Genomic DNA, 25,501 nt, shown 5'->3' with positions numbered 1-25,501 from the left:
CTTTAATTCCAATGTTCCTAAATCAACCAAGGTTAATTGCAAACAAAAGATAGGTTCAAAGGCCTTCTTCCATGCTTTACTTTCCTCAGTTATTGTTAGAATTCATCTTTATAACTGTCCCGTGGTCGGTCTCCACACATCTCACAATCACAAACACACACGTTGCCTGTTTGTACCTGACACCAAACACAGCTTGGTATTTCACAATATCCATTTTAATATTTGGAAAAAGCCAATCGTAAAATAGGTATTTTTCACAGAGCCAACCCCCGGGGCTGCCGCACGCTCAGTTTTCCATCCTGTCCCCGCTCAGTGATGCTGTTCCCAGGCAGGGACCGGGCTCAGCCCCAGCCCGGCTCGGCTCGGCTCGGCCGAGATCCGGAGCTTTCCCCGCGATCACAACTTTGCAGGCTCCCCCTCCTTTTCCTTCCCTGCGGGATTTCTGCTCCGAACGCTCCGGGTTTCCTGTTCCCAGCTGGGCAAGGGGAGGGACTGCCGGCCCTGGGGCCTCGCAAGCCGAGCTCTGCCTCCAGAGAAGAGGAGGAGGAGGAAGAGGAGGAGGAGGATGGGTCCGTCCCCCCAGCCCTTGCCCGGCTCCATGTCCCGCTCAGCACCGACACCATCCTCATCCTCACCGCACGGGAATGAAGGAGCAGAATCTGGGGATTTAAACTTTGGGGCAGATGAAAAAGCTCTGAAAAGATTGAAGAAGCTCTGAAGATATTGAGGAAGCTCTGAAGAGACTGAAGAAGCTCTGAAGAGACTGAAGAATCTCTGAAGATATTGAAGAAGCTCTGAAAACATTGAAGAAGCTCTAAAGATATTGAAGAAGCTCTGAAGGTATTGAAGAGGCTCTGAAGATATTGAGGAAGCTCTGAAGATATTGAAGAAGCTCTGAAGATATTGAGGAAGCTCTGAAGATATTGAAGATGCTCTGAAGATATTGAGGAAGCTCTGAAGATATTGAAGAGGCTCTGAAGATATTGAGGAAGCTCTAAGGATATTGAGGGAGCTCTGAAGATATTGAGGAAGCTCTGAAGAGATTCCTCTTTGCTGTCGACAGTCCCGGGGAGGATTTTCCAGCATGCCAGGGGGTAAGGAAAAGTTCCAGTTCATCGCCCCAGGTGCTGCAGGGTCCAGCTGCTCCCTAGGGCAGTATTCTGCCCCTGCCAGGGGTATGGGATGGGTGAGAGGATGGGAGCTGAGAAATCTGGAGTGGGAGAGCTGGCAGAGAGCTGTGAGGGATCCCCGGGCTTCTGGCACAGCCCAAACTGCTAAAGCAGCACTAAGGCACTTAAAGCTGAAGTGGTTACAGTGATTTGGTGGGAATGAGAAAGAAAATGGAACTGTTTCCAGACAGGAATAATGTGGAATTGTCAGAGAGTCTGGTGGAAGCATCACCTGAGTGAGTGCAGAGCGTGGTGTCTGCCCCAGCACAGCCCTGGGGTTCCAGGGAATGGTTGGGAATGGTTGGGAAGGGTTGGGAATGGTTGGAATGGCTGGGAATGGCTGGGAGTGGTTGGGAGTGGTTTGGAATGGTTGGGAATGGGAACAGAGCAGTGGAAGGTGTTCATGTGTCCTGACGCTCTCACCAGCAGGAGAGGGGAAGGAGGATGAGGAGCTGGAGGGTGAGGAGCTGGAGGATGAAGAGCTGGAGGATGAGGAGCTGGAGGATGAGGAGCTGGAGGCTCCGGAGGCTCCGTCAGCTGGGAAGAGCCGAGGCTCAGGAGCAGCAGGAGCAGGGTGGGCCTGGGGAGTGGTGTTCCACTTCTTCCTGGTGAGTGGGGAATGATCCAAACCCTCCCGGGGCTGGGGCAGGGGGATCTCCAGGACAGACTGACCCCATCCATCCCAGGGCACACCCCAGCCATGCCATTCCCTGTGGAATGCCCCCTGAAAACGTCTCAGTGATGGACAGGAGGGTCCCCTTGCCAGGATGGCTTTTCCCTGGTCAAACACATCACCCTCAAGGTATGTCAAACCCCAAAAGAGTGACAAACCCCAAAGGGGTGTCCTGTCCCCTCAGCAAGGGCAGTGAGCTGAGAGCCAGGCACTGACTGGGAGCAGCACACACTCTTGGGGGCTCTCTGGGAGGACCTGGCACCTCAACACCCCTTAAAGCCACCAATTCTCTGTGCCCCAGGCTTTATCTTCCCACCAGTGATGAATCAAGGAGTTGTGAAGCTTGGAGAAGCCCTTTAAGGTCACTGAGTCCAGCTGTAAAAAAGCACCATGCCCCCAAGCTAGGAGAGCTTTCCTCCCTTCAAATCCACCCCGAGTGACTCACTGGCAATCATTAACCCCCTGCCAGCAGGGAGACAGCAGGAGTTAAAATTCAGGACACAAACTGGCTGTCCTTTGCCCCTGTGGCAGAGAAATCCCGGGAAATTGCCCCAGTTAATGTCCATCCCTGCTGCCCTCATCCCCTCCCAGTGAGCTCCACACTGATCCATCTGACCATTGCTGCAGTACTAAAAAATAACTTCAAAGGGAAAAGGAACCTATGAAAACTGAGCTCTAGGATTGGAGGGAAAGGGAAAGGGGAAAGGGAAAGGGGAAAGGGAAAGGGAAAGGGAAAGGGAAAGGGAAAGGGAAAGGGAAAGGGAAAGGGAAAGGGAAAGGGAAAGGGAAAAGGAAAGGGAAAAGGGAAAAGGAAAGGGCAACTTTATTCCTCCCCTTTGGAAAATCAGTTTTCAAAGGGTTTTCTGAGGATCTGCTGAGGCCAAACTCACCATGGCCACCCCCAACCCACCCTGCTGGCATTCCCCAGCACCAGTCAAAGTGTCCCCGTTTGTTTCTCCCACACCCCCACAAAATGAGCAGAAGGAAAAGCTTTTCCTCCCTCCTGATGCCCTGTGGCACCTCCCCTGCACCCCCTCTCATGCCAGGTCAATGTGCTCGTGATGGGGATGCTCAAGACCTTTGGGATTTTCTTCGTGGCTTTCCGAGAGGAGATGGGGGGATCCTCAGAGCAGCTCAGCTGGATCGGCTCCATCATGTCCTCGCTGCGCTTCCTGGGAGGTGAGCTCCTGTCCCAGGGCCCTGAGGGGGCTCTGTGCACCCCATTCCCATCCCATTCCCACTCCAAACTGCTCCCAGCTGGACACAGCTGGCACCCACACGGGTCTGAGCAGGAATGTGCTCTAAACGCTGGGATGTTCAGATGGGATAGTGGGAAAAAATTGGAAATTGGGAAGAAATCCTTTCCTGTGAGGGAATCCTTCCCTTGTACAAGATTGTGTATGAGGATCAGGAGGGATTCTTCATTAGGAACTGGATTGACAGGACAAAGGGGAATGGGTTCTACTGGAAAAAGGGAAATTGGGGTTTGATATTGGAAAATCCTTTCTTTAGGATTTTTCCTCCTGAGAAGCTGAGAGGCCTCAGGAGGAAAAATGTAAACAATGATTATCTGCTGCTGTGGAATGCAACAGGTGCATCTGGGATTGGTCCATGTTGGATGTTTGTAATTAATGGCCAATCACAGCCCAGCTGGCTCGGAGAGAGTCCAAGACAGCTGCCCTTGTTATGATTCTTTGACATTCTATTCTATTCTTAGCTTAGCTAGCCTTCTGAGATGAAACCTTGCTTCTATTCTTTTAGTATAATTTTAATGTAATATATATCATAAAATAATAAATCAGGCCTTCTGAAACACGGAGTCAGATCCTCATCTCTTCCCTCATCCTGGGACCCCTGTGAACACGGTCACACATCCCAGCTTTACAACTTTCACAAAAGTTGTGGAGTTTTGATTATCTCCGCTAAACACTGTGTCCCCAGGGCTGAGCTGTGTCCCCATGGCTGTGTCCCCATGGCTGAGCTGTGTCCCCATGGCTGATCTGTGTCCCCATGGCTGTGTCCCCATGGCTGATCCATGTCCCCAATGCTGATCTGTGTCCCTGTTTCCCTCGCAGCCCCGCTGGTGTCCGTGCTGTGCTGCTGCCTGGGAGAGCGGCCGATCTCCATCCTCGGCGCTGGGCTGGTGGCTGGGGGCTGCCTGCTCAGCACCCAGGCCACCAGTGTCCCCTTCCTCTGCTTCTCCATGGGCTTCCTGCTGGGTGAGATGGGCATTGTTTTACTGCAGTGACAGTGAATCAGCTCCTTTAGCCTTAAACCTGGGGAAAAGGGGTTTTGTTCTGCAGGGGTTTGTTCAGCTGGAGGAGCTGAGGTGATCAGGGACAGGACCCAAGGAAGGAGCTGTGCCAGGGGGTTGGGATGGATCTCAGGGAAAGGTTCTTCCCCCGGGGAGTACTGGCACTGCCTGCCCTGCCAGGGGCACCCTGTGCTCCCAAAAACAGCCCAGGGCCCTCCTGGGTGGGTGAGGATCAGAGACTCATGCAAAAGCTGTGTCAGGGGAGATTTAGGCTGGATCTCAGGAAAGGTTCTTCCCCAGAAGGTGCTGGCACTACCCAGGCTCCCCAGAGAATGACAGCCCCGAGGCTGCCAGAGCTCCAGGAGGGTTTGGACAATGTTCCCAAGGATGCCCAGGGTGGGATTTGAGGGTGTCTGTACATGGTTGGATGTGATCCTGGTTGGATGTGATCTTTGTGGGTCCCTTCCACCTCAGGATATTCTGTAATTCCATGAAACTTCAGTGCCAAATCATCCCCAGCTCCTTTCTGTGAGAAAAACCCTGTGAACTCCCAAAGCTTCATGCTCAGAATAAAACATCAGTTTCAATATCCCAGTCCCAACCAACCTTGATAATTTCCTGGACCTACACAGATCCTGGCCTTTTAAAATCCCTTATAAAAGGGCAGAGCCTCCCAGACACCAAACCCACCCACCAAATCTCGCTCTCCCCTGAGTGTGAGAGCAGAAATCCTCTCCTTTCACCCAGGAACTGCCAGCTTGGGACAGCAGCACATGGAATCCCCACACAGGAGCCCCTTTTGGGCCTGGAAGGGGTTTGTGCCTTCCCTTGGCCTCAGTGGGGGTGTCCGAGGAGGAGCTCTCTGGGCTGGGTTTCTGGAGCTTTCCCAAGGCTGGGTCAGGGACATCTCTGCCATGGGGCACCATGAGTCTCTCTGGGGTGGGAACCTTTATTCTCATTTTCCCCCTTCCCCAGGGGTGGAGTTTCTCTGTGGTGGGAGCCCCTGATTCTCATTTTTTCCCTTCTCTCAGGGATAGACTTTGCCTGATGGAGACTCTCTGTGGTGGGAGTCTCATATTCTTGTTTTCCCCCTTCCACAGGGATGGAGTTGCTCTGGGGTGGAACTTTTATTCTCATTTTCCCCCTTCCCTCAGGGATGGGCTTTGCCTGGTGGGAGTTTCTCTGTGGTGGGAACTTTTATTTTAATTTTCCTTAGAGATAGGCTTTGCCTGATGGAGTCTGTGGTGGGAGTCTCGTATTGTTTTCCCCCTTCCCACAGGGATAGAGTCTCTCTGAGGTGGGAGCCTTTACTCTCATTTTTCCCTTCTCAGGGTTGGGCTTTGCCTGATGGAGACTCTCTGTGGTGGGAGCCTCTTATTCCCATTTTCCCCCTTCCCTCAGGGATAGAGTTGCTCTGGGGTGGGAGTTTCTTACTCTCATTTTCCCCCTTCCCTCAGGGACACGGTTTGCCTGATGGGAGTTTCTCTGCGGTGGGAACCCAATTCTGATTTTCCCCCTTCCCTCAGGGATGCAGTTTCTCTGGGGTGGGAGTCTCTCACTCTCATTTCCCCCTTTCCCCAGGGTTGGGCTTTGCCTGGTGGGAGTTTCTGTGTGGTGGAAGCCCCTAATTCTCATTTTCCCCCTTTCCCAGGGCTGGGCTTTGCCTGTCTGTACCAGGCAGCTGCAGTGGTCACAGCCAAGCGCTGCCAGGCTCGCCTGGGGCTCAGCAATGCCCTGGCCCGCTCGGGCATGGGGCTGACCTTCCTCATGGCCCCCTTCACCCAGCTGCTCATCGAGGCCTATGGATGGCAAGGTGAGAGGGCACAGGCTGCCCACAGCAGCTGTGGGTCCCTGGCAGTGCCCAAGGCCAGGCTGGATGGGTTTGGAGCAGCCTGGCACAGTGGAAGATGTCCCTGCCATGACAGGGGGTGGGATGGAAGCAGCTTGAGGGCCCTTTCCAACCCAAACCATAATTTTTTTTGTTCCCTGCCTTCCAAATCAGCTGCCCCCAGCCTGCAGAGGCACCCAGCTCAAAGCTGCCAAGGGTTCTGTAAATTCCAGCTCTATGCACAGGAAAAAATTAATATATAATATATAAATTAATTTCAAGGAGCCAAAACATTTCATTGACAAGGAGCTTGCCAGCGTCAGGGTGATGCACAGCCTGGATTGCAGATCCCTGCTGCTGTACAGAACCTTGCTTCTCACTGAGCACAAAACAATCCCTGAGTCCCCTGTGGCTGCCCCTGGATCCCTGGAAGTGTCCAAGGCCAGGTTGGAGCAATTTGGGGTAGTGAAGGTGTCCCTGCACATGGCAAGGGTGGAATGGATGGGCTTTGAGGTCCTCCCAACCCAAACCATTCTCCCAGGATATCTCTGAATACCCAGGATTCTCTGATTGTAATTTGGCACCATTATAATCTGGAATTTCTCTCTGGAAGGCATCCAGAGTTTCAAACTCCTTCCTCTGAAGGCAGAGAAGCCTCTCCCATCCCAACCATTCCCACAGCTGCCTTAGGGAGGCAAACAGGTTCCAGTCTGGATCAGCCCTACAGGGGCAAAGTCCTTCCAAAGCTGCAGCTGGATCCTGTTCCTTCCAATTCATCAGCTCTGACAGGGAATTTGGGGAGATCTGCAGGCTCTAAGAGGCTCTTCTTAAAATTCAACACACCAAGGAATGATTCTCCCTCTTCTAGGATAGTCTGGGGACATCTTGGTAATAATTAAACACTTAATCAGTCATTAAAATCAGAGTCAAAACACAGATCTCAGAAATCAAACCCAGAAATCCCTCATTAAAATCAGAGTCAAAGCACAGATCCCAGAAATCAAAACCAGAAATCCCTCATTAAAATCAGAGTCAAAGCACAGATCTCAGAAATCAAAACCAGAAATCCCTAATTTTACTGTAGTGTTTCAAGACCATCTTGAAGGTCCATCATGAGGAATGAGGAGAAGCAAAACAGAGCCCAGAGGTAGCTGTGGATTTGTTCTGTGCATCACAGCAAAATGAACTTCCAGTTAGAAAAGCAGGAATAAAATCCCTGTTTTGTTAATTCCTGCAGAAGAAGGCAAACAGAGTTTTCTCCATGGCCAGTGAAAATCACACCCTGTTCTAAAATGCCATTTCCTGCTGCTCCCCACTTCCAACCCAAGAACAACCCCCCTTTTTCCTCCCCTCAGGTACTCTGCTGATTTTTGGAGGTATCATGCTGAACCTGGTGCCCTCCAGCATGCTGCTGTGGCCTGCCAGCCCCCATCTGCCTCAGAAATCTGCCAAAAATCATCACCAGGGGTCTCCAGGGGCAGAGAAGGATCCAGAAACTCCTGGTGGGTGTTCAGATGGAAGCACCCAGAGGGAATTTCAGCTTCTCCATGCACAGGAGAGACTGGTGGTGCCCCATGGCAGAGATGTCTCAGAGCCAGCAGATCCATCTGCCTTGGGAGATCTGCAGAAACCCAGCCTGGAGAGCTCCTGCTCAGAAACCCTCACCAAGGCCAGGAGAAGCCACCAAACCCCTGCAGCCACCACAAAGGAACCTCCTCAGCCTCTGCTGGACTTCTCCCCGCTGAAGGATCCCGTTTTCTACATCTTCACCTGGTCCTTCCTCTTCAGCCACCTGGCCTATTTCGTGCCCTTCTTCCACCTGGTGGCCAGAGCCAGGACCCTGGGCTTGAGCAGCAGGGATGGCTCCTACCTCATCGCCGTGGCTGGTAGGCACAGGGACCTCCACACCCCCAGCTCACAGGAAAACACCCCAATTCTGCCCCAAAGTGGCCCCAGATATGTCCTGAGATGGATCCTCCTGGGTGCTTCTCCCAGGGCCATGATCCCACATCCTCCCTGCTCCCAAAAATCCCAAATCTTCCCTTAAAAGGTGCTCTGGGCCCACCACAGTCCCTGCTGGGCTTAAACCCACAGGCCAGAGAAGCATCCAAAACCCTCCAGTTTGACCCAAAAGGGAGAAATTCAATAGTGGGGGAAAACCTCCCACATTAATGAGGATCCAGGCATTTGGACTGGCACATCCCAAACTCCAAGTGGGGAAAAGAGAAGGCACAATCTCCAAAACCCAAACCCATGCCTGGCTTTAAGGCACATCCCCCAAAACCCAAACCCCAAAAATTAAATTCATGCTTGGGTTTAAGGCACACTCCCTAAAAACCAAACCCCAAAACCCAAACCCATGCTTGGTTTTAAGGCACACTCCCCAAAACCCAAACCCATGCCCAGATCCAGGCATTTGGATTTGGAATATCCTCCTCAAATTGGGGGAAAACAAGGCACAGTCCTCAAAAATCAAATCCATGCATGGTTTTAAGGCACACTTCCCAAAACACAAACCCCAAAAATCAAATTCATGCTTGGTTTAAGGCACACTCCCCAAAAATCAAACCCAAGCCTGGTTTTAAGGCAGATTCCCCAAAACCCAAACCCATGCCTGGTTATAAAGAACAGTTCCCAAACCCAAACCCATGCTTGGTTTTAAGGCACACTCCCCAAAACCCAAACCCATGCCCAGATCCAGGTATTTGGATTTGGAATATCTACCTCAAAGTGGGGTTAAAACAAGGGACACTCCCAAAAACCAAACCCATGCATGGTTTTAAGGCACATTCCTCAAAAACCTAAACCCATGCCTGGTTTTAAGGCACACTCCCCAAAACCCAAACCCCTGCCTGGTTTTAAGCCAGGATTAACACTAAAGCCATCGTGGGGTAAGAAAGTGGCTCCAGCCTGAGTCAGCAGCAAATATTTTATTGTACAAAAATACAAAACTTTTATTTCTGCAGTGTTGGGGAATATTCAGCAGTGTGGGGTTGTGGAGGTGTTAGGATCCCCAAGAATTACTGGGATATTTGGGATTAGGAGTGGGAGGGACACAGGGCTCAGTGGGACATGAGCTCATTCAAGAGCTCTTGATCTTTGCTTCATAAAAATGTAACAAGAAATGTAAAAAACAACTCTCAAAAGTCCAACTCTGAAAACCCAGACTCTCAAAACCCCAACAACTAAAAGGCTGCTGAGCCTCTAAAATGTCTGGGTTTCTATAAAACGCCTGGGGTTTTAGAAAAATTAAATTTAAGAATTTAAATGATTATAAAATAAATAGAAAATAAAATATTAGGGTTAGTATAAATATTCAAGTGTAACACAAATAATGTATAAAAATAATATAAATAATATATTATAAAATACTGTAAAATAGAACTATATTAGAAAATATAATATGTAATATTGTATTATAATGTATAGTAAAAATAGAAAAATATTAAAAATATGCAAATACTAAATAATAAATACAGTAATGTGAAAGTATTATTTACCTATATGAAATACACTTATAGAAGTTAATATAGTAATATAGTAGAAAAAATATAATATAATATCATACATGTATATTATATTAATTATATTACTGATAATAAACTATAATTGGAATAATACAGAACATTATGAATAATATAAAATATAAAATAGATAAATTTATAATATCTAATAAATTTATATGAAGCAATAATATCTAAAAATATCTAGAAATGATACTATTTCAACCTTACACAAAGTCAATATATTACATATACTACAAATAATAAATAAAATACTATAAAATATAGCTAAATTTATATCTAATAAATGTATATGAAATAATAATATACAAAATATCTATAAATAATAGAATTTCTATATTACACAAAGTATCAATATATTACATATATTACAAATAATAAATAAAATACTATAAAATACTATAAAATAGAGCTAAAATTATAATATCTAATAAATGTATATGAAGCAATAATTTATTAAAAATCTAGAAATAATAGAATTTCCATATTACGCAAAGTCAAGTCTCAATATATTACATATACTATAAATAATAAAAATAATTATATAAAATACTATAAAATACAGCTAGATTTATAATATCTAATGAATTTATATGAAGCAATAACATATAAAAATACCTAGAAACAACAGAATTTCAATATTGCACAAAGTCAAGTCTTAAGTTATTACATATACTACCAATAATAAATATAATCATATAAAATACTGTAAAATCCAGCTAAATTTATGATATGTAATAAATCTATATGAAGTTTAAAATAATTTGTAAAAATAATAATTCATAAAAATAATTTGTAAAAATATCTAATAATGTATAAAAAGAATTTATAATAATCAATTATAAATAATTTATTAAATAATAATTTTATAAACAAGTTTATAATAATTTATAAAATAGTTTATAAAACAATAATAATTTATAAAAATAAATATAATTGATAGAAATACCTAGAAATAATAATTTATAAATAATTTATAAAAATACCTAGAAATAACAGAATTTAAAGATGACACGAAGTCTCTGAGCGCTCCTGTTCCCTCAGGCATCACGGAGATGCTGAGCCAGCTGCTCTCGGGCTGGGTGGCCGACCACAACTGGACCAAGAAGTACCATTTCCATGTCACCTACCTGCTCCTGAGCGGGGCCACCAACCTGCTGGGGCCGCTGGCCACCTCCTTCCACCTGCTGCTGGCCTACACCGTGGCCCTGGCCACCTTCTGCGGGGGCTTCATGGCCCTGGTGCTGCCCGTGCTGGTGAGTGCTGATGGGCCCAACAGGGCTGGGGGTGCTGATCCTGTCCCAAAATCAGAACCATCCCAAAACCATCCTGGGACAACCAGAACCAGAACCATCCCAAATCACCTGGGAGGGACACCCAGAACCAGAACCAGAACCATCCCAAAATCACCAGGGAGGGACACCCAGAACCAGAACCATCCCAAAATCACCTGGGAGGGACACCCAGAACCAGAACCATCCCAAAATCACCTGGGAGGGACACCCAGAACTATCCCAGAATCACCTAGAACACCCATAAACCAGAACCATCCCAAAGTCATCCTAAGACACCCAGAACCAGCCTAGATTGACCTAGAACACCCAGAACGAGAACCAGAACTGTCCCAGAATCACCTGGGGCACCCAGAACCATCCCAAAATCACCAGGGAGGGACACCCAGAACCATTCCAGAATCACCTGCGACACCAGAACCATCCCAAAACCATCCTGGGACATCCAGAGCCATCCCAGAATCACCTGGGACACCCAAACCATCCCAGAACCAGAACCATTCCAGAATCACCTGAGAGGGACACCCAGAACCAGAACCATTCCAGAATCACCTGGTAAACCCAGAACCATCCCAAAATCACCTGGGACACCCAGAACCATCCCAGAATCACCTGGTAAACCCAGAACCATCCCAAAATCACTTGGGACACCCAGAACCATCCCAGAATCACCTGGGACACCCAGAACCACCTGGGACACCAAGAACCATTCCAGAACCAACTGAGAGGGACACCCAGAACCAGAACCATCCCAAAATCACCTGGAACACCCAGAACGATCCCAAAATCACCTGGGACACCCAGAACCATTCCAGAATCACCTGGGACACCCAGAACCATTCCAGAACCACAACCAGAACCATCCCAGAATCACCTGGGACACCAAGAACCATCCCAAAATTACCTGGGACACCCAAAACCATTCCAGAATCACCTGAGAGGGACACCCAGAACCAGAACCATCCCAAAATCACCTGGAACACCCAGAACCATCCCAAAATCACCTGGGACACCAGAACCATCCCAAAATCATCCTGGGTGTCCCAGAACACCCCAAAATCATCAGGGACACCCAGACCTGCAGCAGGGCTCCCCTGGACACCACGCGGATGCTCCCAGGGCTGGAGCCAGCCTGGAGAGCTGGGAGTGCTCAGCCTGGAGAGGAGAAGGCTCCAGGGAGAGCTCAGAGCCCCTGCCAGGACCTAAAGGGGATCCAGGAGATTCCCTTGGTGCCCCTTCCAGAGCCTTAAGGGGCTCCAGGGAGAGCTCAGAGCCCTTCCAGAGTTAAAGGGGTTTCAGGAGATCCCCTTGGAGCCCCTTTCAATGCCCAGAAGGGATCCAGGAGATTCCCTTAGAGGCCCTTCCAGAGCCTAAATGGGATCCAGATCCCATTGGAACCCCTTCCAGAGCTAAAGGGGCTCCAGGAGAGCTGCAGAGGGCCTGGGGACAAGGGATGGAGGGACAGGATGAGAGGGAATGGCTTCCCACTGCCAGAGGGCAGGGATGGATGGGATATTGGGCAGGAATTGTTCCCTGTGAGGGTGGCAGGCCCTGGCACAGGTGCCCAGAGCAGCTGTGGCTGCCCCTGGATCCCTGGCAGTGCCCAAGGCCAGGCTGGATGGGGCTGGGACCAACCTGGGACAGTGGAAGGTGTCCATGGCAAGGGTGGAATGGATGGGCTTTGAGGTCCCTTCCAACCCAAACCATTCTCCCAGGATATCTCTGGATACCCTGGCAGTGCCCAAGGCCAGGCTGGACAGGGCGTGGAGCAGCCTGGGGCAGTGGAAGTGTACCCACCATGGTGGGGTGGAATGAGAAGGGCTTGAAGGTCCCTTCCAAGCCAAACCATTCTATAATAAATGCAAAAATCTGCAACATCTCAGAGCTGGCTGCCCCCAGCTCAGCCCATCAGGCCAGGGCTGCTCCTGGGCTCCCCTGGCAGGGGAACTGCTGTGCCCAGGGCTGTGGTGTCCCCTGAGCCCAGGGCTGGCTCTGGGCTCCCCGAGTGTCCCTGGGCTCAGCACCAGCACTGAGCACCCTCACACTGAAGGGGCAGCTGAAGGATTCACACCTGAGTGAGGGGAGCAGAATTTGGGGCCTGGCCACTGCTCCTGCTCCCTCCCGTGTGGGCCCAGCCAAAGAAAATCCTCTGAAACCTCAAATAATAAAAGAGATATGAAATAACTCTCCCAAATAATGAAATATAGCTGGTTTAGATTAGATTTTAGGAAAAAATCCTTCTCTTGAGGGTGCTGAGGCCCTGGCACAGGTGCCCAGAGCAGCTGTGGCTGTCCCTGAATCCCTGGCAGTGCCCAAGGCCAGGCTGGAGGGGGCTGGGACCCACCTGGGACAGTGGAAGGTGTCCATGGCAAGGGTGGAATGGATGGGCTTTGAGGTCCCTTCCAACCCAAACCATTCTCCCAGGATATCTCTGGATACCCAGGATTCCCTGATCCAGGCAGGGAGGCACCATTATAATTTGGAATTTCTCTCTGCAAGGCATCCAGAGTTTCAAACTCCTTCCTCTGAAGGCAGAGAAGCCTCTCCCATCCCAGCCATTCCCACAGCTGCCTTAGGGAGGCAAACAGGTTCCAGTCTGGATCAGCCCTACAGGGGCAAAGTCCTTCCAAAGCTGCAGCTGGAGAGGAAATTCCTCAGGAAAAAAGAATTAAATAATCTCTTGTGCTTAAAAAAAAAAAAAAATCAATTAATCTCTTGTGCAATGCATTCCTATGAAGCCAGTCACTAATTATCCATTTTGGTTTCCAAACAGGTGGATCTGGTGGGTGTGGAGAAGCTCCACAGCAACCTGGGCTTTGCTGCTTTCTTTGCAGGGATAGCAGCCATGGGAGGACCCCCTCTGGCAGGTGAGTGATGATTTATAAAACCCTCACCCACCCCAGAAATCCAGGGATAAACCATGCTGCTGCTTCACTCTCCTACAGGGATTCATCCCAGGATGGGTTTTCTGTTCAAACAGAGAGAGAGAAAACAAAAAATCCTATTTCAGAAATGTATTTGTATAGACAGGCAACATTTTGGTTGGGAATTTGCAAAATCCAACCAGCAGCTTGGAAAATGCTGCCTGAAGTATTTGGAAAATGATGCCTGGAGTATTTGGAAAATGATGCCTGGAATATTTACAAGATGCTGCCTGGAATATCTGAAAAATGATGCCCGAAATATTTGGAAAATGCAGTGAAGCTCCATGTGCAGAGTTCAGCCCTGAGCACAGCAGGGTAACAAGCACATTTCCATGGATTTTACTCCCAGTGGTGCTAAAATAACACTGAACTTGGACTGGAGGGACTGGAGGGGAAGAAAGGACAGACTGAGCAAGGTTCCCACCAGGCAGAGGCACTGACACACCAGGAGAAGGCTCAGTAATCTCTTGTTTTGACAGAGATTACACAGCTCAGCCGCCACAGCTCTGGGCCCTGAGATAAGGAGCATGAAAAGCCTTTGCTCTTCTCCCTCTGCCAGGAAACCAAGGCAGCTGGGAGGATTTGGGAGATTTCAAGTGCTTAGAAATGAGTGTCCAGCATCTCTAAGGAGCAGAGGAATTGTTCTCATCCAAACAGCTTGGCCAGGACAAAGCTTTCCCTTCCCTGCAGCCCTGGGCAGCATTTGAGGGGGGATTCTGCCCCTCTGCCCCATTCAGAGCTGCTCCAACCCTGGGGAACATCAGGAGGACTTGGAGCTGCTGGAGATAAGAGGAGCCCATGGAGATCTCCAAGGGCTGGAGCCAGGCTGGGAGAGCTGGAGCGCTCACCTGGAGAGGAGAAGGCTCCAGGGAGAGCTCAGAGCCTAAAGAGGATCGGGGAGAGCTGGACAGGGATTTGGGACAAGGGAAGGAGGGACAGTGTCACTGTCATATTTTATGAAACATCCTGGTGAAGGGATTTTTCATAAAATATGACAGTGACAGGACACAGAGAATGGCTTCTGCTGGCAGAGGGCAGGGTTAGATGGGATATTGGGAAGGAATTGTTGCCTGTGAGGGTGAGGAGGCCCTGGCACAGGGTGCCCAGAGCAGCTGTGGATCCCTGGCAGTGTCCAAGGCCAGGCTGGATGGGGCTTGGAGCAGCCTGGGACAGTGAAGGTGTCCCTGCCCATGGCAGGGGTGGAATGGGAAGAACTTTAGGGTTCTTTCCAACCCAAACCATCATTTTTCATTCCTTGCCCTCCAAATCAGCTGCCCCCAGCCCACAGAGGTGCCTGGCTGGAAGCTGCCAAGGGTTCTGTAAATTCCAGCTCCATGCAAAGTTTCAGCAACTTTCTTTCTATAAAAATTCTATTCTTTCTATAAAAATTAATATTCCCAATCAACATCCCTGGGTTCTGCCCTGCCTCTGGATGCAATTTCAAGGAGCCAAAACATTTCATTGACCAGAAGCTCCCCGGTGTCAGGGTGATGCACAGCCTGGATTGCAGATCCCTGCTGCTGCACAAGGTGTGCACTGAGCACAAAACAATCCCTCAGTTCCCTGTGGGTGCCCCTGGATCCCTGGAAGTGTCCAAGGCCAGGCTGGATGGGTTTGGAGCAGCCTGGGACAATGGAAGGTGTCCCTGCCATGGCAGGGGGTGGAATGAGAAGAACTTTAGGGTTCTTTCCAACCCAAACCATCAGTTTTCATTCCTTGCCCTCCAAATCAGCCGCCCCCAGCCTGCAGAGGCACCCAGCTCAAGGCTGCCAAGGGTTCTGTAAATTCCAGCTCCAAGCACAGGAAAAAAATTAATATTCCCAATCAACATCCCTGGGCTGGTTCTGCCCTGCCTCTGGATGCAATTTCAAGGAGCCAAAACATTTCATTGACCAGGAGCTCCCCGGTGTCAGGGTGATGCACAGCCTGGATTGCAGATCCCTGCTGCTGCACAAGGTGTGCACTGAGCACAAAACAATCCCTCAGTTCCCCGAATCCCCTGGCACAGACACAGCAGGGGCTAAACACCCTGGCTGTCACTTATCCACACTCACATTGCAGTTAAAAAAGTTAAATTTCCATCCAGCTGCAATATTTCTGCACTAATGGGAAGCTTTTTGCTCTCTGCAGTGGGTTTGTAAAGCAGGTTTCCTGCAAAAAGCTTTGCACAGAAATCAGGCTTAAGGCAGGTGGGATAAATAAAGGCCAAATAAAGCCAAGGAGCAAAACAATTCCTGATCCATCTCATTACAGGCAGAGCAAGATGGAAACAATCCAGAGCTCAAGGATCCAAGATAAATTCTACAATTTTCTCTTGCAATGCAGTTTTAAGTGTGAAAACTGAGTGAGATCAAAAACTCCTAATGAAATGTCCAAAGCCATCTGCTCCTTGCAGAAAGCAGGATTTAAATGCTCTGGATTTGGTGCTCTCACCTCCTAGAAACCTTGAGTTTAGAATTACAATTTCATCAAACTCAAGTGTTTTTGCACAGTAGAAATAATGATGATGGATAATGAGAACTGCAAAGGTTAAAACTGCCTAATTTACATATTAGACCAAAGCCTAATGCAAGGAAAAGGTGACTTACCTGAAACAATCCAGAGCTCAGGATCCAGGATAAATTCTGCAATTTTCTCTTGCAATGCAGTTTTAAGTGTGAAAAATGAGTGAGACCAAAAACTCCTGATGAAGTGTCCAAAACCATCTGCTCCTTGCAGAATGCAGGATTTAAATATTCTGTGAGACCCTGGGATTTGGTGCTCTCACCTCCCGAAAAATTTGAGTTCAGTATTACAATTTCATCAAACTCAAATGCTTTTATACAGTGGAAATAATGATGATGGACAATGAGAACTGCAAAGGTTAAAACTGCCTAATTTACATATTAGACCAAAGCCCAACACAAGGAAAAGGTGACTTACCTGCAAATCTGTTCAGCTGAAAGCCCTGAAATCCAGGGCAGGACCCAAAGGGAAAGTCTGGAGTCTCCCTCAGAGCTCCCCATGCACTGGCACCTCTGGATGCTGAAATAACCCAGCCCAAAGCAGAATAAACATAATTTTGGCAGCCTGGAGCAAGCTGAGGAGAGAAGGGCACAGTTTATTTTCACAAGCAGTACAAATCACTGACTCAAAATGCAAAAGAGCTGAACCAAAGCATGTAATGAAAATTCTAGAAAATATTCCAGCCACCAGAGGACAAACTACAGTCCCAAGAAATTTGGGTGGTGAAAAGGGAGAGGATGGAGTCATCAAAAGCTCTGCTGCCACACGTATTTAGATGTTTGCTAAATTTTACCTTCTCCTTCCACTGAATTTTACTCCTCAGGGCATCAAGAATAAATAAAAATTCTGATTAAAGATCAGCAGTGCCATTTGAACAGCCTGAGCCAGCTGGTAGCAGCAGCAGTGCTGGGAATGTTTAGTTTGGATTACATTGCTGGGATTTACCAGCATTCCTCAAAAAACTGCTGCTTTGCTGGGGTTTGAACACCACAAGCTCCTAATTCAGCTTTCTGCAGCAGGAGTGATTATTGTTTTGTTTTGGAAATTAATTTGGGGCACAGAGACTGGAGTTGCTTCAGAAGGTTGGGGTGTGATGGAGTTGGTGGCTGTGCTGCCAGTGAGGCAATGCTGGTAAATCCCACTGCACCTAAATCCCATCCAGCACCAAAAAAACCCAGGAAAATAATAAAAAATAAAAAAAAAAAAAAAAAAAAAAAAAAGAAAGAAATATCCTGAAGGATATTTTAAGAATTGCAATGAATCAGAGCTCTACTGGAGCACTCTGTTCCTCTCACAAATAACTACGTCAGCATTTCTTTCCAAATCCCAGAGACTTCCAGGCAGCAGGAACAGAAACTCCTGGGAATGAACCCCAGGGTCAGGGGAGAGGCCCCCAGTGCAGCAGCAGGGCATGGATCCCAGGAGGGGATGGATCCCACAGGGGATGGGAAACAGGGGATGGATTCCACCAAAGGGTGGATCCAAGGAGGAGATGGATCCCACCACAGGATGGATCCCAACATGGGATGGATCTCATGAGGGGATGGATCCCAGCAGGGCATGGATTCCATGAAGAGGTGGATCCCAACAGGGCATGGATCCCAGCAAGGCATGGATCCCACCAAGAGGTGGATCCCACCACAGGAGAGATCCCACTGTGGGATGGATTGATGGATCCCAACATGGGATGGATCTCAGCAGGGGATGGATCCCACCAGGGCATAGATCCCACCAAGGGGTGGATCCCAGGAGGGAATGGATCTCACCACTGCCAAAGGGCAGGGATGGATGGGAGAGATCCCATCATGAGATAGATCTCTCCAGGTGATGGACCCCACCATGAGATGGATCCCACCACAGGACAGATCCCAGCAAGGGATGGATCCCACCACGGGATAGATCCCACCAGGGGATGGGTACCACCATGGGATGGGTCCCACCAAAGGGTGGATCCCACCAGGGGATGGATCCGACTACAGGATGGATCCCATCAAGGGATGGATTCAAGGAGAGGATGGATCCTACCAGGAGATGGATCCCACCACAGGACTGATCCCAGCAGGGATGGATCCCACCATGAGGTGGATCCCAGCAGGAGATGGAACCCACCATGGGATAGATCCTACCAGGTGGATCCCAGCAGGGCATGGATCCCACCACTGCCAAAGGGCAGAGATGGATGACAGAGATCCCAACATGAGATGGATCTCTCCAGGGGATGGATCCCAGCAGGGGCTGCGTACCACCACAGGACAGATCCCACCATGGGATGGATCCTCTTCTCCAGCTGCAGCTCCTCCAGCACGTGGCTCCCAGGCCATCCCTGAGGAGCAAACACACACAGGGACTCCCCCTGAGACAGCAGTGAGCCAGGACAAACTGAAACTGGGCAAAAGCAGCTGAGCTGTGCTTTATAAACCCTTCTGTGGAAATCCACGGCAGGGAATGTCAGTGCCTCTGCTCCAGCACAGATCCCAAACCTCACTGGCACCCTCCCTGAGCCCAGGACCTCAGGGACTGCATCCTGTCCCTTCCTGGGTTTGAGAAGCCAAATTCTGGGCCAGATCTGCTGTTTGTGGAACTCAGGGTCTGTATCCTGTCCCCTCCTGGGTTTGAGAAGCCCAGTTCTGGGTCAGACCTGCTGTTTGTGGAACTCAGGACTGTATCCTGTCCCTTCCTGGGGTTAAGAAGCCAGGTTTGGGCCAGATCTGCTGTTTCTGGACCTCAGGGACTGCATCCTGTCCCTTCCTGGGTTAAGAAGCCAAATTCTGAGCCAGATCTGCTGTTTGTAAACTCAGGGAAGCCCATGGATGTCTGGATTCCATGGATGTCTGGATTCCATGGATGTCTCCAGAGGAATTGCATTTCACACTAGCAGCAGATCTGGCTCAGCTGCTGCCCCACAGCCACCCACCCCACCCCACATTTGGGACTGGATTAGGGGTTTTATGTGCAGCAGCAGCATCTCCCAGAAGAATCTAATTTAGCAGAATCTAAAACTTTGCAGATTTTAGACTCAAAGAGAGGAACTCTCCACCTTTCAAAGTTCTGCCCAGAGCCCAGATGATTTGCCAGGACCAAACCCAACACTTGGAGGTCACTTTAAAAGGTGACCTGAACCCTCCAGACATTCCTGAGGCTCAGTGGAATTCAGCTTTTCCTTTTAAGTCCTCCCAGAGCTACTTTTATCAAGTTCACTTCCAGCTCCTGGCCTGGGGTGTCTCCTGTTAGACAAAGGACATGAAAGTGGGTCTGCTCACAGAAGACAAGGCTGGAGAACATCTGGTTTGCAGCCCAGATGTTGCAAATACCAACATGTGCAAGTCATCCCTTCAATCCAAGAGAATCTTCCATCAGCCACTTTTGGCCCACTTACTTAAACAGGAAAAAAAATAAAAATCAGGGATTAAATTCACATTAAATTAAACACCATGTCCAACTACAAGGATCAAAGTTGGCTCTGGGAAAAATGACCTGCATGTCATTTCCTTACAGGAAATGCTGCCCAGGAAGAGTTAAAATAATTTAAGGAAAATATCTGAGCAATTCTTAGATGAGAACACACATCCTTTGCCTCCCACCCACCTCCCTGAATTATTTTTTTCCCTGAGAAAAATCCTCCAGCTTTAATAACAACCTTCTCTCCTGCAGGGTGGCTCTATGACTACACCCAGACCTACGCCTGCTCCTTCCTCTTTGCTGGAGCCTGTGCTCTCATCTCACCCCTTTCCTTCTTCTTCGAGCCTGCAGCCCAAAAATGGAAGCTAAAAAAAGCCAATTTGAACAAAAACTGAAGTTTTAAAGGCTGGGCTTTGATCATATCTACGTGGGAAAGCCATTGCCTGAACTGGGAAGGATCAACAGCAGCAACACTGAAAATACCAGAATATTCCAAAAGAATTGTAATTTTTGGATGTCAGATTCAGTTTGGATAGCTGGATATTTGTGCTGATTAAAGCCAGCTGAGAAATGCACAGTGTGAAGTGTATGGGGGGAATGCAGCCCATGGTGGTGCCTCTGCTCCTGAGCTGGGTTTTTGTGCCTCTCAGATTGAATCCTCAGCTCTGTCCTGACTCACTCACCTGGTGGCATGAGCAGCTCCCAGTGCCAGAGATTGCAGCTCATTTCTGCTCACTGGCCCTGGGGAGGGACGAGGGCAGGGACAGGGAGGGCAGGGAGATCCTTCCTTCCATGAGGATCCTGCAGGGGCTCCTCTCTCTGGGGCAAGGATGCTGCAGTGGGGCCACTCCACATCCCAGCACAGCCACTGCCACAGCACACAAGACCTGGGGGAAAAACCAGTTTGAATTAAAGCCAGATAATATAAATAATATAATAATATAATATAAACCACAACACAGCAAAGTCAGAGACCAAACCCACCCTCCCCAGCTTCCCAACCCTCCAGAGACTCCTGTCATGGACATATTTTATGAAAAATCCTTTTACTAGGATCTTTTCTCCTGAGAAGCCTCAGAGGAAAAGAAAAACAATAATTATCTGCTGCTGTGGAATGCAACAGGTGAATCCTTGATTGGTCTTGTGTGGTTGTTTTTAATTAATGGCCAATCACAGTCAGCTGGCTCAGACTCTGGTCAGTCACAAGATTTTATTATCATTTCATTCCTTTCTATTCCTTTCAAGCCTTCTGATGAAATCCTTTCTTCTATTCCTTAGTATAGTTTTAGTAGATCATTTTCTTTTAATACAATATATATAATAAAATAATAAATCAGCCTTCTGAAACATGGAGTCAAGACTCTCATCTCTTCCCTCCTCCTGGGACCCTGCAAACACTCCCAGGGATCCCATTCCAGAGGCAGCTCCAGTGCTGAGCCTGGATCCAACCAGCATCCCACAGATTTAATTTGGATGGATAAGACACAACACAGCAGCCTGGAATTTCTTTCCAGTAGTGAAAGTCCCATTTTTTAAAATCTGCTATTTAAAATTATTATTGTAAAAAATTTGGTATTTGAAATTTTGATGGTAAAAAATTGGTATCTGAAATTATTATGGTAAAAAGTTCGGTATTTGAAATTATCATGTCAAACTGGGATATTCATTCCAGCCAATGGTATCCTTCTCTTTACCTTTCCTTTTTTATTATTAAGGAGATAATGATATTATTTATTAATAATAATAAATATTAATAATATTTATATTATTACATTTCCTTTATTATCAAATAATATATATTATATTATATTATATTATATTATATTATATTATATTATATTATATTATATTATATTATATATTTTCCTATTAATTATTAAGGAGATTTAATTATCCTATTTTTTTCTCACCCCTTTTATTCCTCATCCCTTTTTTTTTAATATTAAGGCAGCAAGAGAGTGGTTTCCCCTATAGAAACACTCCTTTAAACTGTGAAACAGGTTATTTCAAGCCCAAAATGAGATGGTTTATATTTAATAAAAAGCTACAGAATGCTGTAACAGTTTCAAGGAGCTCCAACACTGTCACAGGTAAGAAAATTCCTCAACAGATGATGGACCAAATCCAGCGCTTACACAATTACACAGTGCCAAGAAAACTGTGCTTAAAACAGGGAAAAATTTCATGGAATGGGGAATCAGTGCTATAAACCAGATCATTTTTCATATGCTGTTTGACAGCTTTTCCTAGGAATCTGCAGGCACAAAATGCTTTGGGAATTGTCCTTTTCACTGGAACCATCCTCAATTTACACCTGAAACCTCAGCACCCACCACCCTGGGGTTGGGATGGAGCAGAGAATATCTGACCCAGGACAGGATCCCCAGTGGGGCATTTTCCAAGGCACCAGGATTTCTGGATAAAATGATTATTTCTGAGGTGTTTAAGGCACTGGGAGTTGCAGGGGGATGAACCAAACTCAGCCAATCCTGCACTGAGGCCTCAGCCAAGCCCTTCTGCAGCAGGGATGAAGCTTTCATTATAAAAAATTTGAGTTTTCACCTTGTGAAACAATAAAGTTCCTCACTCTCACCAACTCAAAAATACCAGCAGCTTTGCTGCTCTAACAGGAACCATGTGGGAGGATTTCCAATCCTGAAGCTTTAGGATTTTAGCATTTCTTTCTGGAAGGCATTTTAGGATTTTAGGGTTTTTTCTGGCTTTTAACAGAGTGGGACCAAAGCTCTGTGGGGATGGAAGGAGCCACCCCAGCTGCTCCCACTCTACACAATTCCAACACCTTTTATGCTCTGCTCTCTCCCTGTAAATGAAGCCTCTGCTCAACACCTTCCTCCTTTCAACACAAGCCCTGTGGTATTTTCACCTCTTTTACCACCAAGAAACAACTCAGCAGGATGTGGTGTCCACACCTCCCACCCCATCCACACCCACTGGAATTGTTTTATATTATTTATACGTTATTTTAATTAATTTATATATATTATTTAAATTTTGTGTTATTTTATATAATTTAAAATATTTCAATAAATATTATTTATATTTCATATTATTCCATACAAACGTTTATATATTGATATATAATTATTTATTTATACATATTACTTTTAATTTATATAATTTTATAGTGTTTTAATATACTTAATATTTATTTATTTATACATATTACTTATATTTTATATAATTCCATAAAAACGTTTATATATTAATATATAATTATTTTATTTATCTATACATATTACTTATATTTTATATAATTTTATAGAATTTTAAATACATTTTCTATATAATTATTTATTTATACATATTATGTATATTTTATATTATTTTACAGATTTTTTTATATATTTTATATATATTATTTAATTTATTTATACATATTATGTATATTTTATATTATTTATAAATATATTTTCTCTATTTATAGATTTATAAATAATCATATATTATTTATATATTTTTATTTATAATTTATAAATTGTACACCCCTGAGTGTCCTGGCTACCAGCTGCAGGTTTCCCTTCCCTGTTCTGTATTCTGCCTTACTGAAAGGCAGGATACAGCTGCTAGAACATGGATTTAGGCATTTCAAAGTACCCAAAATAAACCTCTCCCTGCCCCACACTCTGTGGTCAGGCTCTGCCCTTGATAAAAATAATAATTTACTGAAAACCAAGGCTGTGACTTTCCCATCTGCTCCAACAAAGTTCCCTCCAAACCTGCAGGATCTTAAGGAGAGTCCTGCCCTCTCTCCATCAGAGCAATGTCACCAATTCCTTACCCTTATTTAGCAAAATTGGAGTTCTTATCCCCCCAATGTCACTAATTCCTTACTCTCATTTAGCAAAACTGGAGTTCTTATTCCCCCCTCTTTTGTTCTGCAGAGGAGCAAACAGCCCAGGAGCTCCCATTTCCCACATCCCAGCCCATGGATGGGCACCACCAGCCCTTATTTACCCCCAGAATAATCCTGCACAGGATTATTATTAATTACTGATTATTAAAGCACCTTCCTCCAGCCAAAATTACCTCTTGTCTATCCAAAAGTGTTGAGGAAATCAGTTCCCACAGTGAGAAACTCCTGCACCATCCTCCAGTGGGCTGGGAGGGGATGAAGAGTCTTCAAACCTTTGTTTTTTCAGGCTGGTGGTCAAACACTCCTCTGCTCACACCTGGGGCTCAGGAGCTCCCATTTCCCACATCCCAGCCCATGGATGGGCACCACCAGCCTTTATTTACCCCCAGAATAATCCTGCACAGGATTATTATTAATTACTGATTATTAAAGCACCTTCCTCCAGCCAAAATTACCTCTTGTCTATCCAAAAGTGTTGAGGAAATCAGTTCCCATAATGAGAAACTCCTGCACCATCCTCCAGTGGGCTGGGAGGGGATGAAGAGTCTTCAAACCTTTGTTTTTTCAGGCTGGTGGTCAAACACTCCTCTGCTCACACCTGGGGCTGGGAAGGCAAGCACAGAACAGATGGTTCAGTTCCCCTGGCAGCTCTGAAAACCAAATTCATTTATTTACTAAATGCAGGATACAACATGTGCATGGGAGAAAGCAGCAGTGAGGATGGCAACACCTGCCCCAGGAAGGATTTTCCATCCCACTGAAGCCATGGTGCAAATAAATCACTTCCTAAAGGTGTTTTTGCATAACAGGGTGTTCATGTGTGGGGAAATGCAAGAGCAGGGGTGGACAGGACACAAATGAGGTTAAAATCTGCAATCTGAGGGGGACTAGAAAATCCCTTTTGGCCCTGCTCCCTTCACAGAATCCCAGAATTTTTAAGGTTAGAAAAACCCTCCTGGATTGTCAAATCCCAGCTGTGCCTGGTCCCCACCATGTCCCCAGCCCAGAGCACCGAGTGCCACCTCCAGGGATTGGCACTCCAAACCTCCCTGGGCAGCCCCTGCCAAGGCCTGAGCACGCTTTCCATGGGGAAATTAGAAATCCTGAAAAATTTCCCCTTACATTTCCTTAAAATTCCCTGACATTCCCTTAATTTTCCTCACATTCCCCTAATTTTCCTTACATTTCCCTTATATTTCCTTGATTTTCCTTACATTTCCCTTACATTTCCTTAATTTCCCTTACATTTCTTTAATTTCCCTTACATTCCCTTAATTTCCCTTACATTTCCTTGATTTTCCTTACATTTCCCTTACATTTCCTTAATTTCCCTTACATTCCCTTAATTTTCCTTACATTCCCTTAATTTTCCTTACATTTCCCTTACATTCCTTAATTTCCCTTACATTTTCTTAATTTTCCTTACATTTCCCTTACATTTCCCTAATTTCCCTTACATTTCCTTAATTTTCCTTACATTCCCCTTACATTTCCTTAATTTTCCTTACATTCCATTTCCCTGACGAGTCTTACATTTCCCTTACATTCATTTACATTTACTTACATTCCCTTAATTTTCCTTACATTTCCCTTACATTCCATTTCCCTTATACTCCCTTAATTTTCCTTACATTCCATTTTCTTTACATTCCCTTAATTTTCCCTACATTTCCCTTACATTCCCTTAATTTTCCTTACATTTCCCTTACACTTCCTTAATTTTCCTTACATTTCCCTTACATTTCCCTCACACTCCTTACATTTCCCTCATATTCTCTTAATTTTCCTTACATTTCCCCTACATTCATTACATTTCCCTTACATTCCCTTTATTTTCCTTACATTCCTAACACTTCCCTTACATTTCCTTAAATTTCCCTTACATTCCCTTTATTTCCCTTAGATTCCTCACATTTCCCTTACAACCCCTCAATTTCCCTTACATTTCCCTTATATTCCCTATATTTCCTTACATTTCCCTTGAATTCCTTCATCTCCCTTACATTCCCTTAATTTTTCCCCTCCAAAGGAAATTCTCCCCTTACCCATCTGCAGCAGA

The 25,501-nt window shown here is 46.4% G+C and overlaps 1 protein-coding gene across 1 annotated transcript; it reads left to right on the top strand.

Annotated features, from left to right (window-relative positions):
- The first annotated feature begins 791 nt into the window (after positions 1-791).
- SLC16A4 (solute carrier family 16 member 4) lies at positions 792-20,052 on the top strand. The gene is made up of 9 exons (XM_058819462.1): positions 792-1,094; positions 1,596-1,777; positions 2,889-3,021; positions 3,918-4,061; positions 5,748-5,909; positions 7,280-7,810; positions 10,493-10,704; positions 13,514-13,607; positions 19,821-20,052. Exons 1-9 carry the CDS (start codon positions 1,085-1,087, stop codon positions 19,961-19,963), a joined length of 1,611 nt encoding a protein of 536 aa, XP_058675445.1. The 5' UTR covers positions 792-1,084; the 3' UTR covers positions 19,964-20,052.
- The last annotated feature ends 5,449 nt before the right edge of the window (positions 20,053-25,501 follow it).

The sequence above is a fragment of the Ammospiza caudacuta genome, chromosome 24 (genome assembly GCF_027887145.1).
Source record: "Ammospiza caudacuta isolate bAmmCau1 chromosome 24, bAmmCau1.pri, whole genome shotgun sequence".
Classification (NCBI taxonomy): Eukaryota; Metazoa; Chordata; class Aves; order Passeriformes; family Passerellidae; genus Ammospiza; species Ammospiza caudacuta.
This window is presented reverse-complemented; position numbering and strand designations above follow the sequence as displayed.

Bases quoted from the DNA above. Each gene is read 5' to 3' on its own strand.
- SLC16A4 (XM_058819462.1), top strand. The intron at 5,910-7,279 runs GTGAGAGGGCAC...TCCTCCCCTCAG, and splicing joins CGAGGCCTATGGATGGCAAG to GTACTCTGCTGATTTTTGGA. The intron at 13,608-19,820 runs GTGAGTGATGAT...TCTCTCCTGCAG, and splicing joins GGGAGGACCCCCTCTGGCAG to GGTGGCTCTATGACTACACC.